Source organism: Carcharhinus amblyrhynchos, chromosome 14 (assembly GCF_965287045.1).
Source record: "Carcharhinus amblyrhynchos chromosome 14, sCarAmb.v2.hapA, whole genome shotgun sequence".
NCBI lineage: Eukaryota > Metazoa > Chordata > Chondrichthyes > Carcharhiniformes > Carcharhinidae > Carcharhinus > Carcharhinus amblyrhynchos.
In genome coordinates, this window is record NC_137337.1 from 10,400,479 (window position 1) to 10,419,674 (window position 19,196).

Here is a 19,196-nt window from a genome sequence, read left to right on the forward strand (position 1 = left end):
TAGAAATAAATCCACACTTATACTTACATCAATCGCAATGTTATGGCACTTGTACTTTGTGGCAAGGTTCAACTTCAGTTCTGTGCTATCCACTAAAGCAACATATTCTTGAATAACCTGCGGCAACACAAGGAAGCATTTATTTTAAATGGTGAGTTGTGACTTGGAATGCATTGCTGAAAGCAGATTCAATCATAAGTATAGAAAACACTTATGGGGCCACGGTGAAAGAGCAGACAACTAAGACCAATTAACTCTATCAAAAAACAGAACCAAGTCAATGGGCCAAATGGTCTCCATAATTTCATGGAATTATCAATCCATGAAACATTCTTTCTTTTTATAGTGGCATGATGTGTTACATGAAACCACACATGATATCAGATTGACTGCTTCACAGGCTTAATATCTCATTGCTGATATCCCAGTTTACATCATTTAGTGCCACAGAAGTTCTGATCTTATTCTAAAATCTATCTTCAACTTAATATTTGCTTACCAATAGAGACAGGAATAGTAGGTAATTCCCATCATCAAAACACCTTGGGTCAGATATGCAAAGTGCCGTTTGCTCTAACTGTATCCAAAATAAAATGCATTAACCCCAGCCTCGTTTTCACACCCTAACCCTCTCTTACCAACGGAATAATTTAATTCCCCCTAGCAGCCATCTCAACATCCCAAATGGTTTCTGCGTCAGCATTTAAGGTGATCTGGTATTCTCCGGTTCCACATGACAAAATGGAACAGGATGATCACAGTACAAATCATTTTTTAAGTGGGGGTGGGGGGAGGGGTCAAAATGCATGGAAGAAACCACTGAATCATCGCAGTATTGCAAACCCTTCTTCACACAATCCTTTCTTCATGCAAAGGGTTGTGAATCTGTGGAAATCCCTACCCAGTCAAGCAATTGAGACTACCTCTTTGAATGTTTTTAAGGCTAGGATAGATAAATTTTTGAACAGTAAAGGAATTAGGGATTATGGTGAGTGGGCGGGTGAGTGGAGCTGAGTCCATGAAAAGATCAGCCATGGTCTTATTGAATGGCGGAGCGGGCTCAAGGGCCAGATGGCCTACTCCTGCTCCTAGTTCTTATGTTCTAACCCTCATGTGGATGTCAATGACAAGCATGTTGCATTGCCAAGATCCCAAAAGACCTTTGTAGCAGTGGTAGCTTTCTGATCCTAATAACACAATCACATTATAAAGGCAGCTGGATATAGCACTTGGGCTGAATGAGATCAAAGGTTATGGGAAAAAGCAGGATTAGGCTACTGAGTTGTATGATCAGCCATGATCATAATTAATGGCACAGCAGGCTTGAAGGACCAAATGGCCTCCTCCTACTCCTATTTCTTATGTTTCTGTAATAGCTCTTACTGTGACATTTCAATGACTAACTCATTAAGACCGAATAACTGAAAATAACTGAAAAGTAAGTGACTTGGAGGTTGATGTGAGACATGAAGTGAAGTGAATTTGAAGCTCAAGAGAACAGTAACGCACAGAAGAAGCCTAATTGATCTATCGTGGAATTGTAACAGTAGGCACCCCCACCTTATACATGGGTACCGGTCCACTCTGTGTCACCAAGCACCCTGAAGGATTGTCATTTGTTTTGTGCCTCTCCTTGATTGTGGCCTATTTTATTCCCACTCAAAGGAGAAGAAAGGAAATATCTATTCAAAGTATTAGAAATAGCATCTTACCTCAACTGGGGCATTGTTTTTGTGCAAGATATCCACAACTCTATGAAATCCAATTGGAGCTTTCTTTTTGGTATATCCTAGCCAATTCTAAATAAAACAAAATGCAATGGTATATCATCAATTTGCTTTATAGCATTCTTTGGCAATGAAAGGTGCTACATAAATACAAGTCTTTCCCTTAATGAATATCTAGCAAGTACCAGCCAACTCAAGAACAGCTTCTTCCCTACTGCCACTGGACTTTTGAATGGACCTAACTCTCATTAAAATGATCTTTCTGTACACCCTAGCTGTGACCTGAACACTACATTCTGCGGTCTCTCCTTTCCATCTCTATAAACGGTATGCTTTGTCTGTATTGCATGCAAGAAACAATGCTTTACATTGCATACTAATACATGTGACAATAATAAATCAAATCAGTAACCAAGAAAGTAAAACTATGAAACCTGCTATTTTTATTAACAAACGGATAAGTAGGTTAAAGTACTAAAGAACACATTCTGCTGTAAGTACAGACTATTGATACGATGAGGTCTTCATACAAAAAAACTACCTTTGTAGTAAATAGGGTATCAACATCTTTCCAAGCCTTCAGTTTGGCACGAGCTGCAAGTGTAGTGAGTAAGTACTGCTTGTCTGAAATCTAAAACGCAAGCAGAATTAATATTTTCTACTCAATACAAATACACATACATACACAATATAACCTCACTAAAAATAGGACATAATTCATCCACATTGTTTTTTTTCTCTCTGCGTCTCTTGTGAAACTGTAAACACATTGTTTTCAAATTGCCCTATTGACATTTCTTTATTCCCTAATCTTGAAGCCTAACTGACTCATTGTGGAATTGTAACTGTTGGCACCCCCACCTTATACGTGGGTACTGGTCCACTCTGTGTCATCAAGCACCCTGAAGATTGTTATTTGTTTTTGTGCCTCTCCTCAATTGTGGCCCATTTTATTCTTACTCAAAAGGAGAAAGAAGAAAGTAAGTATTCCAACGCAAGATGCACCATGTTTGCATCCATACAAGCGATGCATCGGTCCTCCCCTTTACCCCAGACTCAAAAACAAAGGTCACCACAACTGGAGGAGAATGCATCATATGCAGAAACTTCTTCCTGGCTGGCCAGTAATCTCTGGTGCAGATTCTGCTCATAAACCATGTGCAGTCCAGTTTCACATGCTTCTATTAGCAAGTTAAAGTGAACCTGCCTGTGGTGTTTTGTTCCAGTTTATAGGTGAGGGCTTTGTCCTTTGTACAGAATGTACTACGATTAGGCAGACAAGTTACAAGTTATTCCCTATTCCTGACAATCTTTGCTGGGGTGAGAGTCAGGGTGCCTCATCCTGGCCTCAGCATTTATCGTACTAGCAACAAAAGAAAAATACAAAGCCAAGGTCATGGCTATCAACTGCATCGCTTCTGGCAATGTCTATCAGTGAGCACCTGCTCCAGACAGAATCGAGCTCCGAAATGGTACCTCTCACTGTCACAGCTCACTGTTACATACCGAGATTTCTGTCATATGAGGTAACCTGATATAACATATTAAGAGTGCGATAATTGAGTCTCAAAGGGACAGAGTTACAAGGCAGTCAGGCTGAGAGGTGTAGGTTACAATCCAAATGAGATATCTGAACTAATGTGCCTTACATGATAAGATTCAGTCTGGATATTTCAGTGATCATTCACACCTGTCCTGTTGAGTTGATTCATTACATAGGAGTTCAGCTGGGTTAGCTCCCCAGGCATCCTGGACAAGATTTCACAAAACAAAACATTCAATGTCAGGCAGGACTCACGTGGCTTTGAGAAAGCAGGTCCTTGAGATATAGCAGGTTGGTTTTCCCAAACAGTAACCAACCCAAAAGAAATATAGCAATGAAGAAAATATTCCTTCCAGAAAAGCATGTTACAGAACACATTGTAAATGGAAAATGCTGCTTCTGTTCAGTCATGAAAATTCTGTAAAAATGAGTCATTGAGCTTGTTTTGACAATGTTCATTGTTTTACCTATTTGAAAACGAGTGAAGCACACTGTAGATTCAAACTTTGCAGCCCTGTAACAGTGCGTTTGGAGGGGGACCAGGAGCAAAATCATGCATCAGGTCAGCATTTGCTGAAGATGGGCTCTAAGTGGCAGTGGCTAGCTGTCCAGTAATAACAGACAGCCTATTAGCATCAAATAAGGACCCACTTAGCACCAAAATATAGGTGTCACTGGAATTCTTCGAATGTTAACTGTCTCTGGCATCTTGCTAAGTGGGGAGACCAGAAATCCATTGAATCATCTGGCCCCATTGTTAAGTTGCATGATTGCAAAGGATGGAGTCTATGCCACTACTGTTCCTCTGAAGGGATTCCCCTCTACACTCAGGGAACCAAGAGCTGTGAGCCTTCCATAGTTTCTAATATCAGGTCGGCTTCCAAGGGTGTCTCCATTTTGCAGTGGTCTCACATTCTCCCACCTACTTCAGCAGCATTCACCTCTCCCAGAGAATTGTTGTCTGTTGAGTGCCAAGATGTGGTGGTGCAGGCGTTGGACTGGGGTGGGCACATTAAGAAGTCTCAGAACATCAGGTTAAAGTCCAACAGGTTTATTTGGTAGCACAAGCTACCAATGCCTCCATCAGTGAGTGGGAGTTGTGTTCACAAACAGCGCATATACAGACACAAACTCAATTTGCAAGTGGTCAGAATGTGAGTCTTTACAGGTAATCAAGTCTTAAAGGTACAGACAATGTGAGTGGAGAGAGGGTTAAGCACAGACTAAAGAGATGTGAATTGTCTCCAGCCAGAACAGTTAGTGAGATTTTGCAAGCCTAGGCAAGTCGTGGGGGTTACAGGTAGTGTGACATGAACCCAAGATCCCAGTTGAGGCCGCCCTCACGTGTGTGGAACTTGGCTATCAGTTTCTGCCCAACGACTCTGCGTTGTCATGTGTTGTGATGGTCGCCCTGGAGAAGTTGAGTGCTGCAGGCCCTCTGATTGGGCCTACCACTTCAGTCAACACGGAGACAGCTCTCAATTGGTTGCCTCCCAAATATTCTTTGTTACTGCATTTCTGATCCAAGCAGGGTCGGGACTGGAAATGGCCCATTGCCTGAAATATCTCAAAAGTGCCAAAGATTCCACCCATTGAGTGAGAGTTTATGCTTTTTTGAGAATTATGCCCTGGGACTTATTTTTTATAACATCCACCTGAGCAGGCAGCTGAAGCCTCAGTTTAACTTCTTATCTGAAAGGTGGACACCTCTGACAATGTAGTACTCCCCTCAGTACTACAATGGAGTATCAGTTAGCCTAAATTATATGCTCAAGTCTCTGGAGTGGGGTTTAAGCCCACAAATGTTTGACTCGGTGCAGGAAGTGTTTATCACAGAGCCATTATTATATTAAGTATAATTAATCACCTCCCCTAATTATATTAGGGGAGCTGATGGCCATGTGGCATTATCGCTAGTTCATTAATCCAGAAACTCAGCTAATTTTCTGGGGACCTGGGATCGAATCCTGCCATATCAGACGGTGGAATTTGAATCCAATAAAAAATGTCTGGAATTAAGAATCTACTGATGATCATGCAGCCATTATCAATTGCTGTAAAAACTCATCTGGTTCACTAATGTCCTTTAGGGAAGGGAATCTGCCGTCCTTACCCGGTCTGGCCTACATGTGACTCCAGAGCCACAGCGATGTGATTGACTCTTAACTGCCCTCCGGGAACTAGGGATGGAAATAAATGCTGCCCGGTCAGCAACGTCCATGTCCCATGAATGAATATAAAAAAAAGTTGATACTTGTCAATTCTTGGGATGGTTAAAGGAAGCAGATAATAAAATCACAACTTCCCATCCAGGGGAAAATGCACTGACTTCATACATACTAAACTGTGAGCTGGGAGAATTTTGGAGCATCTTCTCTCCATGGATTAAATTGGGGAGGATGGAATCAGTGACGAGCGAGGTTGCACACTGAAATACAGGTGCTTGTTGGGACTTGTGCATTTTATTCAATAAATGCTTTCTTTTGCGTGACTGTAAAGACATAGTACTTACTTTGAATGTTGCTTTCAAATTGGCTGGACTACTGAATGTTCCCTACAAAGAAACAAAATGAGAACACAGAATCACGAAGTGTTTCATTCCTAAACGAGGGCCAGAACGATTCAGGAGATAATGATATACATTGCGTTGTACACCCCACACCAAACATCATAGTGGTGACACCAACAGCAGTGTTCGCATTACCCCTTCTCTGCCCATTAAAACAACCTTGTCAATACACAACCTGGACAAAAACTGTCATCTAATTCTGTCCAGCTGATGCTATTGCAGCAGATTTAACTATGTTTGACCCTGCAATAAAATTATTTCAATTAATGATGGCTACCCAAGTATGTCAGGTACTTCTTAAATATTTAAGATTCGATGGTATTATTTGGCATGTTAATAAAGTGGCATCAGTTTTGTGTATCTGCGCCAGTCTTAATTCTTAATGATTCAGGCAAAAGCAAATGAGCTAACTTAGTCACTGGTGTGCAGCATTCCAACTGCGATTGGAGTGGTTTGTGCAATGTTTTAAAAAGTGTTCTTGAAATGTACGCAATGTTGGCAAGACTCCAGTTTACTGCTGGTCACTAATTACCCTGAGAAGTTGGTGATAGGAATTTCACTTCAAATTGCTGCAGTCCTTGTGGTGATGATGCCCCTGCCAAACTGTGCTGAGGCAGGGAGTTCATTGAATCATAGAATCCTACAGAGCAGAAGAAGGCCATTCGGCTCACTGAGTCTGCACTGACCACAATCCCACGCAGGTCCCATCCTCATAACCCTATGCATTTACCCTAGCTAACCCCCTTGACACAAAGGGGCAATTTAGCATGGCCAATCCACCTAGCCCACGCATCTGTGGACTGTGGGAGGAAACTGGAACACCTGGAGGAAACCTACACAGACACGGGGAGAACATGCAGACTCTGCACAGGCTGTGACCCAAGCCAGGAATCAAACCCAGGTCCCTGGAGCTGTAAGACAGCAGTGTTAATCACTGTGCCACCACATTGCCCATCATTTCCGGTATATTGACCAAGAAGTGATGAAGAAATGGTGACATATGACCAGATAGTACCAGGGGTTTCTACAATGACATCACACTAGCCCTTTTCAGTGACAGCATCACTGGGACTTGAAACAAACATTGATCCTGATATTAGAAATTAGGTCAAAGTTCTGGCAAAGCTCAAAGGTGGAAGGTAAAATTCCAACCCTATCTCTGACGTGGAGTTGAAGGGAAGGGCTTATAAATGAATCTGATACTTTTAGATCAATGCTACTTTATCGAATTATCACTTACACAAACTCTATGGGTGGAATTTTCCCATCCCACCCACCACGGGAATCGGAGCAAGCAGGACACAGACCATCCAAAGATCCATTGACCTCAGGCAGGATTTTCCCGGCTTTGGAGGGAGTGTGGATGGAAAAATCGCACCCCATGTGTTGGTTTGCCACTCAGAATTAACCATTTTATTTTCACAAGCATCTATTTTATGGTGCGATCGTGGTTATTTTACATTTATGATGCAAATGGGAGCCGACACTAACAGAATTAAAGTAGTGGCTCTTCCTCAAGGTGACAATCTCCAATTAGTCAAAATACTGCAAAGTAGGCCTCCATTATCGTCAGCCCTGCTGTTATTAACACATGTGCAAAGACATACGTGTGTATATAAAAAATAATGACTCACGTCAGATTCCCCGTAATGGTAAAAACAGGAATAGTAAAGTGTTGTGACCAGTGGCATGTGAAGGATGGAGGCCTTCCTGGGATGTTTCCTGAAAACCTCCATTTGTCCAGATGCCTCAATGCGTTTGTCATTCTCCTGAAACCCCAAAACAAAAAGGGTCACTTCGATTCCAAAACCAGTTTTACACTAATATACCCATAGTTACAATGTGGTTCAGACACCAATAAAGTTGGGACACATAGAAGCTCTCCTTTTGCAGTTTGCTAATTAGTTAAGGCCACTGCATAATCACACTGGATTGTGTACTTGGAGGGCATACAAGTGTACAATGGTCCTTGGAGTGGAGCCTCGTCGTCATCAGGACTCTGATCCTGTGCGGCCCCCTCTACACAGATCTGTGGCACGTTAGTGCAGAGAAGGCAACAGGAGGGCTCTTCAACCAATCAGACTGAAGAATCCTGACTGAAACACACTGGTATATATCTGGTATAAACCAGATATTATAAATGAGATTTAAATCACGTATAGAAAGCACAATAAAACAAAGGATTGAAAAATGGAAATAGGAGAAAAGGGGATAAAAGATATAAATGGAAAAAATATTTTTAAAAAAACTCCAACACTAATTAACTCTGGAGGAATGTAATTCCACACTTATGAAGTTAGATTTTCAAGGCTGGAGAGGTTGTTTGGCATTAAGTATCATGCCATTAAAAATTCACTTTCATCCAAATGCACCTGCCCATCTTTTTCTACCACATTTAGTCCGTAACTAGAACTAATTCCAATGTTGAAGAGGTATGATAAGTGCAGAGCAGCAGGAAAACCGAGGCTGTAACTTCCAGATTTAACTGTGCATACGCATATCCTGGAAGTCGGTGTCTAACTGATCAAAAATAATGGTGAGTGCTGTTATTCGCAAAGCAAAATCCAGGCCATTAAAGTAATACTCTTTGTCTTTCTAGGGACATGGGTTGTCCGTTCCTAATTGTTTTTGAACCAAGTGGCTTGCTAGACCATTTCTGAGGGCATTTCAGGGTCAATCACAGTGTTGTGGATCTGGAATCACATGTAAACCAGATCCAGTAAGGAGACAAAATTTCCTTCCCTTAAATAAATTTGTGAACCTGATGGATTTTTGCAACAATAAATGATTTATCACTACTGAGCCTAGCTTTACATTCCATATTTATTAACTGAATTTAAATTCCACCAGCTGCCATGTTGAGATTTTAATCCATGTCCCCAGAACATTAATCCTGGGCCGTCAGATTACTAGTCCAGTCACACTACTTCTGGATCAATGTCTCCCCTAAATCAGGGAATAGGAATTACATCCAATATACGAATAGGCCATTTAGCCCCAAGTGTGCTCCACCATTCAATAAAGTAATGGATCATCTAAATGTGGCCTCAACTTCACACTCTTTTTTAAAAAATTTATTTATTTGTCACAAGTTGGCTTACATTAACACTATAATGAAGTTACTGTGAAAATCCCCTAATTGCCAAGCTCCGGCACTTTTATGGGTACACTGAGAGAGAATTTAGCATGGCCAATGCGCCTAACCAGCACGTCTTTCGGACTATGGGAGGAAACCGGAGCACCGTGAGGAAACCCAAGCAGACATGGGGAGAACGTGCAGATTCCACACAAACGGTGATCCAAGCTAGGATCGATCCTAGGTCCCTGACACTGTGAGACAGCAGTGCTAACCATTGTGCCACCATGCCACCCCTCTGCCAATAATCTTTGACTCCCTTGTTAATCAAGAACCTATCTATTGCTGCCTTAAAAATATTCACTGACGCTGTCTTCACCGCTATTTAAGGAACAGAGTTCCAAAGGTTCACAACCTCTGAACCAATAGTGGTTACAGGAGATGATGACCAATGGCAGGTATGGGAGGCAGTGACCAAGTGATTCAACACAAACGGAAACAAAAATTAGATTTAGAAAAAAAATGAAATATTTCCAGATTGCTCTTACCTCAATAATGATCTGTCTGTCCAGCAGCGTGTAGTGATCTTTAACAAATGTGGCGTCATCATAAGCAAATGCAAGACTAAAAAGAAAAGCATGGAGATACAGTAATGTGGAATGTCTGTTTCAACAATCACCATCTCTCAGGGACTTAAAGCAACTACTCAGTGCAAGACAGATATAACTGGTGATTTGCAGGGAGCACACTTTTACACACTGATTCTCTTACATTGGCGTAGATTAGACATTATTCAAAAAGAAAAAGGTGTATTTAATAGTGTCCTATCATGTCTTTCTGATTCCTTCCAGCCCTGTCTTGATGCTCTGATGTGTTATGTTTGGATTCTTGTCACATCCAGGTACTGTCAGCTTGGAATGTACAATAGATCTGATAGACAGAAATGTTCTTAAAAAGCTTCACACACACAACGCAAAGTGAAGGGAGCTGTTCCTAAGGTCGGCTCAAAAACAATCACAGAGTATACAACTGGGCTCGCCTTCATGTGCCCCTTGGCATCACATGCTAATGAACGGTTACTGGAATGAACACACCTTCAATGGCACTGTGTTAGTGTGCCACATAGAAATGATTCAGGCAGAGAAAGAGGCTGACTATTGAATCCACTGAGTCCATCTATATTACATTCCACTATTACAGTCTTGAGTGGAAACGAACCTTACGTTTTGGGCTAAATCAGTCACTGAATCTGCTTACCCAACACAAGAATATTCAGTCCATTGGAGATTTTTATCCAATTTTGTGGATTGGAGGAAAAATTAGACTGGAAGAGGCAAAGATAGATTGAAGGCTGAGTTCACTTCGGGCAGTTTCTTAGAACAGTATGTTCTGAAACCAACCCGGGAACAGGCTATTCTAGACCTGAAAATGTGTAATGAAATAGGATCAATGACCTCATAGTAAAGAATCATCTAAATATGAGTGATCATAACCTAATGAATTTCACATTCAGTTTGAGGGTGAAAAATTTGGTTCTGAAACGGAGTTTTAAACTTGAATAAGGATGTAAATACAGAGATGGCTAAAGTGGGCAAGGAAAATAGGTTAAAAGATAAGATGGTAAAGCAGCAGCAACAGCCATTTATGAAGATATATCATAACACTTATTCCACTGAGAAACAAAGATGCGCTGGGAAGGATGCACCATTGTGGCTAAGGAAGTTAGAACCATAGAACACTACAACACAGAAACAGGCCTTTTGGCCCATCTTGTCTGTGCTGAACCATTTTTCTGCCTAGTCCCCCTGACCTGCACCTGGGCCATATCCCTCCACACCCCTCTCATCCATGTACCTGCCCAAGTTTTTCTTAAAATGTTAAAAGTGAGCCTGTTATCTGACCTGAAAGGATCTATCCATCTGTATTTTAGAAATTTACAATTGATCCCCAGCCTCAACAGCTCCTTGGGGAAATTTATCCTGTTGTAAGGTATCAGTAATCCTGTGACACTGCCAGGAATTTCCTGCTGATCGGAGTGGTAACCCAACAGAATCCCATAAGAATGAGAATGGAAATCGAGAACAGCAGTCAGAGTGTGGAAAACTCCCCAGCTGCAAGTAAAAATTAACCTAAAAGATTGCTTCAGCACATGCCCTTGCTGCTCTTCCCAACCCTCTCTTGACTCTTTAATGTTGAAATACAGTTTGTGTTTCAACACAGCAGTCTGTGTTTGCTCTCAGCATATTCAGCATTCAGATCCCCCACACTGGCAAATTGGAGAGAAATGTTACGGATCCTCCACTGTTTCCACGTTGCCTCCCACAGAGCCCTGAAAAATCCGCAGGCTGTGGGCAGAAAGTCTAGGCTCCCATGACAGGCTGGAAGTCCACTCCAAGGACTTTTCCTTCCATGGTAACTTTGTGCAAGGATGAGTCTATGATTTAAAAAGAAGCTTGCTATATTTGTCCCAATATTTGATTTGATTTATTATTGTCACATGTATTAGCATTCATTTAAAAGTATTGTTTCTTGCGTACTATACAGACAAAGCACATTGTTCATTGTTAGAAGAAATAGCGAGACACCTAGAAAGGAATGGTTTGATAGCGCAGATGCAGGATTCGTTAAGGGGAAGTCGTGTTTGACAAATTTATTGGATTTCTATGAGGATGTGACTAGTGCGGTAGACAGAGGGGAACCGGTGGATGTGGTGTTTCTAGATTTTCAAAAGGCGTTTGATAAGGTGCCTCATAAAAGGTTGCTACAGAAGGTTAGGGTGCACAGAGTTGGGGATAAGGTGTTAGCATGGATAGAGGATTGGTTGCCTAATAGGAAGCAGAGAGTTGGTATCAATGGGTGCTATTCTGATTGGTGGTTGGTGACTAGTGGAGTGCCGCAGGGATTGGTGCTGGGGCCTCAGCTATTTACCATTTATATAAATGATCTGGAGGAGGGGGTTGAGTGTAGGGTGACGAAATTTGCTGATGACACGAAGATGAGTGGTAAAGCAAATTGCGTGGAGGGTGTGGAAAGTCTGCAGAGGGATCTGGATAGGCTGAGCAAGTGGGCAAGGACCTGGCAGATGGAGTATAATGTTAGCAAGTGTGAGGTTATCCACTTTGGCAGAAATAATAGTAGGAGGGATTACTATTTAAAGGGCGAAAAGCTGCAGCATGCTACAGCGCAGAGGGACCTGGGGGTCCTTGTGCATGAGTCGCAAAAACCCAGTCTGCAGGTGCAGCAGGTGATCAAGAAGGCGAATGGAATGCTGGCCTTTATAGCGAGGGGGATAGAATATAAAAGCAGGGAGGTCTTGCTGCAACTGTACAGGGTACTGGTGAGGCCGCAGCTGGAGTACTGTGTGCAGTTTTGGTCGCCACACTTGCGCAAGGATATTTTGGCCTTGGAGGGAGTGCAATGGAGGTTCACTAGGCTGATACCGGAGATGAGGGGGTTGGACTATGATGAGAGACTAAATAGACTGGGTCTGTACCCGTTGGAGTTTAGAAGGATGAGGGGGGATCTTATTGAGACGTATAAGATAATGAAGGGGATGGATAGGGTAGAGGTAGAGAGATTCTTCCCGCTTAGAAAGGACAGCAGGACTAGAGGGCACAGCCTCAAGATAAGGGGGGGTGCAGTTTAGATCAGAGTTGAGGAGGAACTTCTTCACTCAAAGGGTGGTGAATCTCTGGAATTCTCTGCCCGTTGAAGTGGTGGAGGCTACCTTGCTAAATATATTTAAGTCATGGGTAAATAGGTTTTTGGTAGGCAAGGGAATTAAGGGTTATGGGGAGAAAGCGGGAAAGTGGAACTGATCCACTTCAGATCAGCCATGATCTTATTGAATGGCAGAGCAGGCTTGAAGGGCTATATGGCCTACTCCTGCTCCTATTTCTTATGTTCTTATGCATCCACCACTTCATCTGGCAGCTCATTCCATACTCCTAACACTCTCTGTATGAAGAAGCCCCCCCCTCAATATTCCGTTTAAACTTTTCCCCCTTCACCCTTAACCCATGTCCTCTAGTTTTTTTCTCCCCTAGCCTCAGTGGAAAAGGCCTGCTTGCATTCACTCTATCTATACCCATCATATTTTTATACAGCTCTATCAAATCTCCCCTCATTCTTCTACGCTCCAGGGAATAAAGTCCTAACCTATTCAACCTTTCTCTGTAACTCAGTTTCTCAAGTTAAGAGATGTATAATGTTGCAACATTAGTGATAGCCTGGAGGCTCGGGAACATTTTTAGAAACCTGCATAGCATGACTGAAAAAAGGGAGAAATTGAAATATGAGAGAAAACTAGCAAGAAATATAAAGTAAACATTGGTCCATAAGTTAATAATGTGAAACAAAGGAACGTCAGGTATTTTGAACAAGTATTTGTTTCTGCTTTCACAGTAGAAGACACAGAAAGCATCCGAAGAATAATAGAAAATCAGAGGCAAAAAGGGAGGGAGTAACTTAAAAACAATGATCACTAGAGAAAAACTATGGTAAACTTGGTGTTATCCAGCCCTCAACCAGAATTCATAGAATCCCTACAGAAGGAGGCCATTTGGCCCATCAAGCCTACACCAAACACAATCCCACCCAAGCCCTATTCCTGTAACCCTACACATTTACCCTGCTAACCCCTTGATACTAAGGGGCAATTTAGCATGGCCAATCAACCTAACCCGCACATCTTTGCAGTGTGGAAGGAAACCAGAGTACCTGGACGAAACCCATACAAACACAGGAGGAAAGTGCAAACTCCACACAGTGTCCCAAGGCTGGAATCAAACCCAGATCCCTGGCGTTGTGGTAAGCAGCAATGCTAACCACTGTGCTACCGTGCTGCTGCTCTAAATCAAATTTCTGAGACTTCAATTTTTTTTGGAGAAGGCCGTTATGGAACATTTTAAAGGGCGAGAGAGATGTAGAAGGTGTAAGAGAGGGAATTTTGTCAATAGTGATATGATAGAATCAGGGATGGACAATAGGCCAGAGTTGGATGAGTGCAGACAGTTACAGCAAAAGCAAAAGGCGCTGGGAAAGCACACAGGTGTGAAGGTCAGGATCGTGACTGGGCTCGATCGTTGTGTGCTCGACACAGCCCACTGACAGACAGACAGACAGACAGACACACACACACACACACACACACACACACACACACACACACACACACACACACACACACACACAGAAAGAATAAGAACTCGGGTGAGATACTGGATGACACAGAGCCCAAGGACACATCACAGCAAGGAGTCTGCAGGAAAAGAGAGTAAACAGAAGACAGAAATATTTGGGTAGGAATAATGAAACATGACTAGCTTCTATTCAGTTATTTGTATCTCTCTCTTCAGGGCACTCACCCAGTGCAGTTTTTTAAATATTCTGTTTTCTTCACTTGGCTTTTGATATTCAGATGATCCTTGTACTGCAAGAGCTGTAACAAGAGATGAAACAATTCTACAAAAATCACAACAGTGTCTATTGAATCTTAGTATTTTTTCGTGCCCTTTGTGCATTTGCTCCACACGACAATTGTTTGGCATTAATTTAACAACAAGACCTCACAAGCCAAACCACTCACATGGCAACTGGGTGCTATTCGGATTGGCGGTTGGTGACTAGTGGAGTGTCCCAGGGGTCGGTGCTGGGGCCTCAGCTATTTACCATTTATATAGATGATCTGGAGGAGGGAACCGAGTGTTTGGTGTCGAAATTTGCTGATGACACCAAGATTGGTGGAACGGCAAATTGTGCGGAGGGTGTGGAGAGTCTGCAGAAGGATCTAGATAGGCTGGGCGAATGGACCAGGAACTGGCAAATGGAATTTAATGTTGGCAAGTGCAAGGTGGTCCACTTTGGTAGGAATAATGGTAGGAAGGACTATTACTTACGTGGCGAAAAACTGCAGCAGGCGACGGTGCAGAGGGACCTCGGGGTCCTTGTGCATGAGTCGCAAAAACCCAGCCTGCAGGTGCAGCAGGTGGTCAGGAAGGCTAATGGGATGCTGGCCTTCATAGCGAGGGGGATTGAATATTAAAAGTAGGGAGGTCTTGCTGCAGCTGTATAGGGCACTGGTGAGGCCGCAGCTGGAGTACTGTACGCAGTTTTGGTCGCCGCACTTACGCATGGATATTTTGGCCTTGGAGGGAGTGCAGAGGAGGTTTACTAGGCTGATGCCGGAGTTGAGGGGGTTGAGCTATGAGCAGAGGCTGAATAAACTAGGCTTGTACTCGTTAGAGTTTAGAAGAATGAGGGGAGATCTCATTGAGACATATAAGATGATGAATGGGATGGATAGGATAGAGGTGGAGAGACTCTTCCCGCTCAGAAAGGACAGGACTAGGGGGCACAGCCTCAAGATAAAGGGGGGGGCGGTTTAGAACGGAGCTGAGGAGGAACTTCTTCACTCAAAGGGTGGTGAATCTCTGGAATTCTCTGCCCATTGAAGTGGGGGAGGCTGCCTCGCTAAATATTTTTAAGATGCGGGTTGATGGGTTTTTGATAAGCGAGGGGATTAAGGGTTATGGGGAGAGGGCGGGAAAGTGGAACTGAGCCACGACAGATCAGCCATGATCTTATTGAATGGCGGGGCAGGCTTGAAGGGCTAGATGGCCTACCCCTGCTCCTATTTCTTATGTTCTTATGTCCCAGAACAAAACAAAAGGTACTCGATTAACAAGGGGATGAAAGGTGGTAGGCAGGAATGTGGGGTCGAGATCACAAACAGGGTAAGAAGCTGTCTTTGGAGAGTCAGTGCAGACTTGATGGGCCGAACAGACTCCTTCCTCATCGTAGGAACTTTCTGGTCCCTCACAATCACACCTCCGAGCCTGGAATTCAGTTGCAATCCACACCCAAGGAGATGGTAGCTTTTCCTCTGCCAATTTGCTGGCACGTTTGTCCATTACATTGCCCAGTAACTTGTTTTACCTCATTCAGTAATGTTATGCCAAAGCACCAGAGGGATAGTCACCTAAGGCAATGGGACATTGCTGGGAAAATTATACCGTCTCACTTATGCTGCACTAAACCTGTGGGAGTTCAATGGGGAAGTGGAGGGGAAATGATTCTGTGCATTTTACACATAATTCACACTCGGGATATGGACGTCACTGGCATTGACTGCCCATCCACAGCACTCCAAGAATGTAGTAGTGAAGCTCGTTTGTAGTTCAGTAAAACTGAGTGATGAGCTAAGGCAGTTAAGAGTCAACCATGTCAGGTTGGGACTGGAGCCACATATAGGCCAGACCAGCTAAGGGCAGCAAGTTTAACTCTCAACAGGACAACTTGGCAGCTTAATGGTCACTCATGCTGATACCAGCTCTTCACTTCCAGATCTTTCAAACTGATTTCACATTCGCTGGGTGACTAGTCCAGTAACCTAACCACAACACTACAGTACCCCAAATAGTTACTGGACTCGACCCGGGAGTGGATCGGACAAAGCTTTATTTGCATTCCAAGCTGTAGCATACTTACTGCAGCCTCTTCCGTTCTCCCCAGAACCCTGCGTTAAAAGAAACATGAAATATAGTGTAATGTCACCTTGCATGTCAGAATATTTTATTCTGAATTAACTTCCTTTACCTACCCAATTCTGAAGCTCTCACTTTCTGGATTTGTTGCCACTGACATTAGCTAGAAAAATCTAATTCTACCACCACCCAGTGATTACTGGATATAAAGTTTTTTTAAAGTTTATTTATTAGTGTCACAAGTAGGCTTATATTAACACTGCAATGAAGTTACTGTGAAAACCCCCTACTTGCCACACTCCGTCACCTGTTTGGGCACACTGAGGAAGAATTTAACATGGACAATGCACCTAACCAGCACATCTTTCAGACAGTGGGAGGAAACCGGAGGAAACCCACACAGACATGAGGAGAACATGCAGGCTCCACACAGGCAGCGACCCAAGCCAGGAATCGAACCCGGGTCCCCGGCATTGTGAGACAGCAAAGCTAACCACTGTGCCACCGTGCCGCATCAGGAATCGGCAAAATGGCTAATTCCACATTTCCATGTACATCCCGGAGGCCCAATCAAGCATCTTTAGAACTGCCTCACTTCAGATCAGCTGAGAGCCTGCCAGTCGAACTTTATCTATCTTGCTGCTTCCTCGATATTTACCACTTCCATTCTTTGCCCCCTCCCAGGTATCCTTGGGGAGATGGGGATTTGTCTAATCTTCAGCCCTGTTGTCTATTCAATTGCTGTTCTCAATAATGATCATTCCTTCCTGTGAGAGCCCCATCCTCTCTCGCCGTATAGTTATGTTATTCTTCCATGCTCTATTCTCATAGTATTTGTATTCATAACCAAATACTACAGAATATAAAAACAGTTGCCTTACTTGAGCATCTCCAACAGCAGTTTCTGTTCCCCCGTCTCTTTCAGATAGTAGACGAAATGTTGTAGGGCCACCAGTCTGCACTCCAACTCTCGAAACAGAACTTCTACAATACAGACACACACGTATTTCCAAATAAGCTCGGCAAATTACCATCACAACGAAACCTACATTCCTACATCACATCACTACAGTAAGAAATTACACAATCATTTAAAATCATTTTAATCATTTCTTACCATCAGGGTCTTAGTCGAAAATGAAAGGCTGAATTTTTTTAAAGGATACATTAATCAATTTCGATTACGTTGGATGTAAAACTCGTAGAACATTGTGGCACAGAGGAAACCATCTGATCAATGACAGTTGTGTCAATTCTCCGAAGGAGCTACCCACTTTGTGCATTTCTCTTCCCTTCCCCCAGATTCTTCTAAATTTTTCCCTTTTCAAATATCTATCCACATCTGTAATGAAGCACGTACACAGTCTTCATTAGTGGCAACAAAGGATTAATTTACAAGGATCAACAAGAGCAGCTCACGTCTGCTGCTAGTTCTGGAATTTCTCCAGTCTAAGAGAACTCCTCCCCCTGGGGTGATTCCACACTCTGAGTCTGACTGGTCTCCCAGGCCAGGTGATCCTTTGTTGCCCTTAAAGGGACAACCACAACAACTTCCCCTTTAAAACTGACCGTGGATTGTGCTTCCACCACTGGCTCTGGTTGTGCAATGCAGAGCAGAGGGTGTAGAATGCCTTTTAGCTGTGTCTGTTTCAGCTGCTGAAAGAGGCAGCATATATATTTGTAACTCAGAAGGACGCAGCCATTCAGCCCATCATGCCTGTACAAGCTTCCTGTGATAGCAACACAAAATTGAATTCCTCTGTCCAACATTTACCCCATCGTTCCTTCAAAGACATCCAATTTTCCCTTAAATGATTCAACCAGTCTCTGTAAATAAGTATTTCATGCTGTGATAACTCCCTCCATTAAGAAACTCCCCTGGTTTTCCTCCTTAATCTCGGGTGATATTGATAATTTAATGACCCTTTATCATTGCTTTCCCACCCAAAGGAAATAAACTTTTCTTATTTACTCCACTGATTCTACTCAGCCTTCCCTGTTCCAAAGGAAACAGCTCTCAATATCTCAGGTCTCTCCTCAGATGATGATGCAGGACAGAATCACAGAATTGTTACAGCACATGACCATGGCTTCCCTGGTGTAAAGTATGTTTATTCTTGTACATTTATGGGGTACAGCTTCCAACTGCAAATCACACTCAGTGGTTAGCACTGCTGCCTCATAGCGCCAGGGACCCGGGTTCGATTCCCGGCCTTGGTCACTGTCTGTGTGGACACTGCACATTCTCCCCAATGCATGAGTGGGTTTCCTCTTGCTGCTCCGGTTTCCTTCCAAACTCCAAAGATGCATGGATTAGGTTGTTTGGCCGTGATAAATTGTCCCTTAATGTCAGGGGCAGTTGCTGGGGTAAATGCATGGGGCTATTGGGATAGGGTCTGGAAGGGATTGTTGTTGGTGGAGACTTGATGGGCCGAATGACCTCCTTCTGCACAGTAGGATTCTATGATTCTATAATCGTTTACAGATTCATTTTATGTTCAAGTTTCCATTCACTCTATTTGCATAAATGTAAATTGTTTCATGAATCAGCATAAATCTAACAGTGTTTTACAAAGTAATTCTTTCCCTTGTGACGGAAATAGCCTCTAATGTATTGTAACAGTGGTAACCATGTACAGTCTTATTAATATAGCCAAAAAATGGGTTCATTACTAAAAAAACCGCTACCTGTGACTAACACAATTTTACAGAACTGAAAATTACTTCAAAATATCTGGAACCACTTAGCAGTTTCACTGGTGTATTGTAGTCATTTACTCAGTAAATTAATTTTTTT

The 19,196-nt window shown here is 42.8% G+C and overlaps 1 protein-coding gene across 3 annotated transcripts in view; it reads right to left on the bottom strand.

The window, feature by feature from the left end:
• The window catches only part of vipas39 (VPS33B interacting protein, apical-basolateral polarity regulator, spe-39 homolog), a 39,187-nt gene that overhangs the window by 2,781 nt on the left and 17,210 nt on the right, over positions 1-19,196 (bottom strand). For all 3 annotated transcript variants that reach the window (XM_080201945.1, XM_080201944.1, XM_080201946.1), the window contains exons 10-18: positions 17,281-17,383; positions 16,404-16,431; positions 14,282-14,355; positions 9,464-9,539; positions 7,474-7,608; positions 5,783-5,824; positions 2,269-2,358; positions 1,713-1,799; positions 28-117 (exon numbers count right to left, since the gene is read on the bottom strand). In XM_080201945.1, the coding sequence (XP_080058071.1) occupies positions 28-117; positions 1,713-1,799; positions 2,269-2,358; positions 5,783-5,824; positions 7,474-7,608; positions 9,464-9,539; positions 14,282-14,355; positions 16,404-16,431; positions 17,281-17,383 (725 nt within the window). The remainder of the gene's footprint in view (positions 1-27; positions 118-1,712; positions 1,800-2,268; positions 2,359-5,782; positions 5,825-7,473; positions 7,609-9,463; positions 9,540-14,281; positions 14,356-16,403; positions 16,432-17,280; positions 17,384-19,196) is intronic.